We start from the raw sequence: 1,770 nt of genomic DNA, 5'->3' as shown, positions 1-1,770 counted from the left end.
CAAGGATGGGAAGATAAATCCCTCCTTCGCAGGTATTTATACTATTCTATCTAATAACTCATCACCTGCTAGTTCTTGGGGTCCTTGATACAGGATATGGTTTTCACATTTGTTCTAATTTGCAGGGGCTAAGAAGAAGTAGGGATGTGGAGCATGGGAAGATGAACTTGATAATGGTGATTTGAATGTCAACATACCCGAACAACTACTTCTTCAAGAAATTTACGAGGGTATGAATGAAAAATATCAACGGATGATTGATGCTTCAAGTGGTGGTGACATCTTTAACAATACACCTCAAGAGATAATATCACTTTTTGGAACCGTTTCTCAAAATCAAAGGAACTTCAGGACTCGAAATGAAATGAAGAGAAATTCTCACCCAACACTTGTAATCAAAGCTCTTGGATTTGACTAATGTGTTAAGTTAAATGGTGGTGGGAAGTGGTTAAAAATTGATGGTGTGTGGTATTTGTGCAATGACGTGGAATTATACAGATAAGTGTCCCACACTTGGTAGTGAACCGGAGGATGTTAATGCAATGGGACGATATCAAGGTCAACCAAGACCCATGGGATTCCAAAACACCTATAACCCAAATTGGAGGAATAATACGAACAACCTATACCCACCAAAGCAAAACCCACCAAATGTTATGATGAGACCCTAATTTTCCCAATACCCATACCCACAACCTCTATATCCACAAACATCTTATCCCCATCCAAATTACCAACAACCTCATCAACAAGGCCAATCAAGTGGTAACCATCAAATGAGTCTTTAAGAACTCGTTACCTCTCTTGCTGAAATCCAAAACCAATTTTAACAAGAGACCAATAACATATTTTCCAACATTCAAGCACAAATTGGAGACTTGCTCACCACTCTCAATAAGATAGGACAAAGGGGTAAACTTCCATCTCAAACCGAGAAGAGCCCCAATGTGAGTGAAATCACCCTGAAAAGTCGGAAAACACTAGTAGAAAGCAACCCTAAAAGAGTTTCAAGAGAAGAAGAAGAAGTTATTATTGGTGAGCCTTTGAAGGTGGTAGTTCCTCTAAAGGAATCGATTTTGAAAAATATTGAGCAACCCGAATCTTCCAACAAGACCATCAAGCAATTGGTCATACCACTACCTTTTCCTTCCCGGTTAGCCATTTCAAATAATAAAGAGGAAGAAAATGAATTCTTTGAAACTTTCAGCAAGGTCCAAATCAACATTCCACTATTAAATGCTATTAAGCAAATTCCAAGTTATGCAAAATTCCTCAAGGATTTGTGCACCAAGAATAGGAAATTCAAGGAAAATGAAATGATTCAGGTCAATGCAAATGTGTCTGTAGTTATCCAAAAGAAGCTACCTCCCAAATGCAAGGATCCGGGAATATTTTCTATCCCTTGTACCATTGGTGATTTGCATGTCGAAAGTACCATGTTAGATCTTGGAGCCTCGATCAATGTGATGCCATATTCGTTTTTTCAATCTTTCAATGTTGGAACTTTGGAAGAAACATGAGTAATCATTCAATTAGCGGACAAGTCATGTAACACCCTAAATTTGGTATGTCTTGAAACCCTCAAAAAATTACATTTTAGCATCAGTGGTCCCTTAAGTACGTTGGGCGTACTTAAGTGTATGCTTAGCGTACTACGCCTGGTTGGTCGCGGATGAATTAGAGGCACGCTAGGTGTACCACGTCGTACGCCGGGTGTACGTGGCATGATGTTCAAACCCTAAAGTTCGGACTTGAGACCTATATAAACGC

At 39.2% G+C, this 1,770-nt stretch overlaps 1 protein-coding gene across 1 annotated transcript; it reads left to right on the top strand.

Moving 5' to 3' along the window:
- Positions 1 to 479: 479 nt before the first annotated feature.
- Positions 480 to 1,520, top strand: LOC145010049 (uncharacterized). The gene is made up of 2 exons (XM_078968642.1): positions 480 to 558; positions 865 to 1,520. Exons 1-2 carry the CDS (start codon positions 480 to 482, stop codon positions 1,518 to 1,520), a joined length of 735 nt encoding a protein of 244 aa, XP_078824768.1.
- Positions 1,521 to 1,770: the final 250 nt, after the last annotated feature.

This window comes from Lactuca saligna, chromosome 8 (assembly GCF_052625555.1).
Source record: "Lactuca saligna cultivar CGN05327 chromosome 8, ASM5262555v1, whole genome shotgun sequence".
In the NCBI taxonomy this organism is placed as follows: domain Eukaryota; kingdom Viridiplantae; phylum Streptophyta; class Magnoliopsida; order Asterales; family Asteraceae; genus Lactuca; species Lactuca saligna.
This window is presented reverse-complemented; position numbering and strand designations above follow the sequence as displayed.

What these genes read in the sequence shown, in the direction of transcription:
- LOC145010049 (XM_078968642.1), top strand. Translation starts at nt 480, where the DNA reads ATGACGTGGAATTATACAGATAAGTGTCCCACACTTGGTAGTGAACCG. An exon ending in TGCAATGGGACGATATCAAG is followed by an intron (nt 559 to 864) that starts GTCAACCAAGAC and finishes CCAACATTCAAG; the next exon opens with CACAAATTGGAGACTTGCTC.